At 36.2% G+C, this 2,247-nt stretch overlaps 1 protein-coding gene across 1 annotated transcript; it reads right to left on the bottom strand.

The window, feature by feature from the left end:
• Positions 1-282: 282 nt before the first annotated feature.
• On the bottom strand, positions 283-1,414 carry LOC717686 (calmodulin-1). Its single transcript, XM_001109440.5, has one exon. The coding sequence runs from the start codon at positions 1,344-1,346 to the stop codon at positions 897-899; it is 450 nt and encodes a 149-aa protein (XP_001109440.3). The 5' UTR covers positions 1,347-1,414; the 3' UTR covers positions 283-896.
• Positions 1,415-2,247: the final 833 nt, after the last annotated feature.

Genomic DNA, 2,247 nt, shown 5'->3' with positions numbered 1-2,247 from the left:
ACAGAAACTGAGAGACCCATAGAAAATTGTCTCCCAACACAACCATTTACTAAAACCTTATCCCAAATTCTATTTTGAATTTAGATAAAATTCCAAACGAAATTTATTTTACAATAACTTCCATCTTTCTTTATAACACTGAGTTCCATTACTGTTCTTTCAAGTTTTCCTCTATGCCTAAAGGAAAATTGCATAATTTTACTAATACAACATCTTCAATTTTCTTGTTAAATATGTACATCTTATCTCTTATTGCTATTATGATTTCTCTTGCTTCCATGCTTTTTTTTTAGTTGTAATTTTTTTATTGGAAAACAAATATACAACTTGGAATGGATTTTGAGGCAAATTGTGCCATAAGCAGATTTTAAGTGGCTAAACAAAATTTAAAAAGCAAGCAACAATAAAAGAAAATGTTTCTGGTACAGGACCAGCAGTACAAAAAAATAGTGTACGAGTACCTGGATAATACACCCGTTTTGCAATAATGCAACTTTTAAGTGCATATTGTTGACTGTCCATAGTCCACGCAGAGTTACAACTCCACACTTCAACAACAACATGCTGACAGTTCCTAAAGAAAAATACTTTAAAAAAGGCATAACCCAGATGTTCCCTCATTTGACCAACTCCATCTAACTTTAGATGTGCAGAAGGGCTTAGATGTATCCAGAGTAAGCCACATGCAACATGTTACTTGATCAATTTTCTAAAATAAGGTTTCAGGACAATGACAGTAAGATAAGGGAAGAAAACATGGAGGAATGAAGTCCTAATTACTATACATGCATATTTTTTTGACAGTAGGGAGAAACCTTTTACAGGTAAGTTACAAACAAAGAAAAGGCAAATAAACAATTTTGTACAAGAAATTTAACACATTCTGTATAAGGTCTTCACTTTGCTGTCATCATTTGTACAAACTCTTCATAATTTACTTGACCATCACCATCAATATCTGCTTCCCTGATCATTTCATCAACTTCTTCATCTGTTAACTTCTCTCCAAGGTTTGTCATCACATGGCGAAGTTCTGCAGCACTAATATAGCCATTGCCATCCTTATCAAACACACGGAATGCTTCTCTAATTTCTTCTTCACTGTCTGTGTCTTTCATTTTTCTTGCCATCATTGTCAGAAATTCAGGGAAGTCAATTGTGCCATTACCATCAGCATCTACTTCATTAATCATGTCCTGTAACTCTGCTTCTGTGGGATTCTGCCCAAGAGACCTCATTACAGTTCCCAATTCCTTTGTTGTTATAGTTCCATCACCATCTTTGTCAAATAGTGAAAAAGCTTCTTTGAATTCTGCAATCTGCTCTTCTGTCAGTTGGTCAGCCATGTTGCAAGCGCTACCGGTTTCTGAGAGGCGACCACACAACCAGTCAGCTTGCTCGCTCCACTCGGACTAACTCGCTTCCATGTTTTTAATTGGTTATTACTGATACAAATAAATTTAAGTAATTTAATTATTTATTATTCCCTTCAACACTAGCCATTACTCTCTAATTTCCACTGGACCTTTGTTTTAAAATTGTTCAGTTAATTATCAATTGTTTCTCATTAGCTATCATAATAAGAAAGAAGGGATAATGCTGTATTTTCATTGCCAAAATATAGATTATTGTTATCGGTTTACTAGTTACAATGTTGAGATCAAAAGCAATTAATGCCATAGTGGAAATCTCATCCTTTTCCTATGGTAGTGGGAATAAATTTTGTGTTCCCACATAAATGTGATGGTGGCTGTATATTTCAGATGAATGATCTCTCTGGGAAGGACTAGAGGGCCAGTGGAAAAGAATGAATGAAAGTGTGAGTCCTTTTGACCCTATCACTCTACCTAGGTGTCTATCCTCAAAGTGGAGTTCCTCATCAGCCTCTGTCCTGTTTAACTAGACTCCTCTCTTACAAGGAAAAATTAGAGTGAAGAAGGGGCTCTCTAATCTCTGTGTCCCCTGACTTCTACCTGCCATAGTTTCCAGCCCTGTTGAGCAACTCCCTATTCTTCTGAGACAGGATTTCTTGCTTGTCTAGAAAGCCATGTCATTGATCAAAATAGAGGGACAATGAGATGCCAAGACTGCAAAAGAAAGTCTGGTCAAGGGAAAATATTCTTCAGAGAAGAAGACTGCCTAAATCTGGCACTCCCACCAAAGAATTTAATCTGTGATGTCTGTTAACCCAAGAGGTACTCCAAGTTTTAGGTGAGACTAAATGGAGCCAATAATTCGAATTGAAGA

This window comes from Macaca mulatta, chromosome 3, assembly GCF_049350105.2.
Source record: "Macaca mulatta isolate MMU2019108-1 chromosome 3, T2T-MMU8v2.0, whole genome shotgun sequence".
NCBI classification, from domain to species: Eukaryota; Metazoa; Chordata; class Mammalia; order Primates; family Cercopithecidae; genus Macaca; species Macaca mulatta.
Note: the sequence above shows the minus strand (reverse complement) of the source record. Positions and strands in the feature narration are given on the sequence as shown.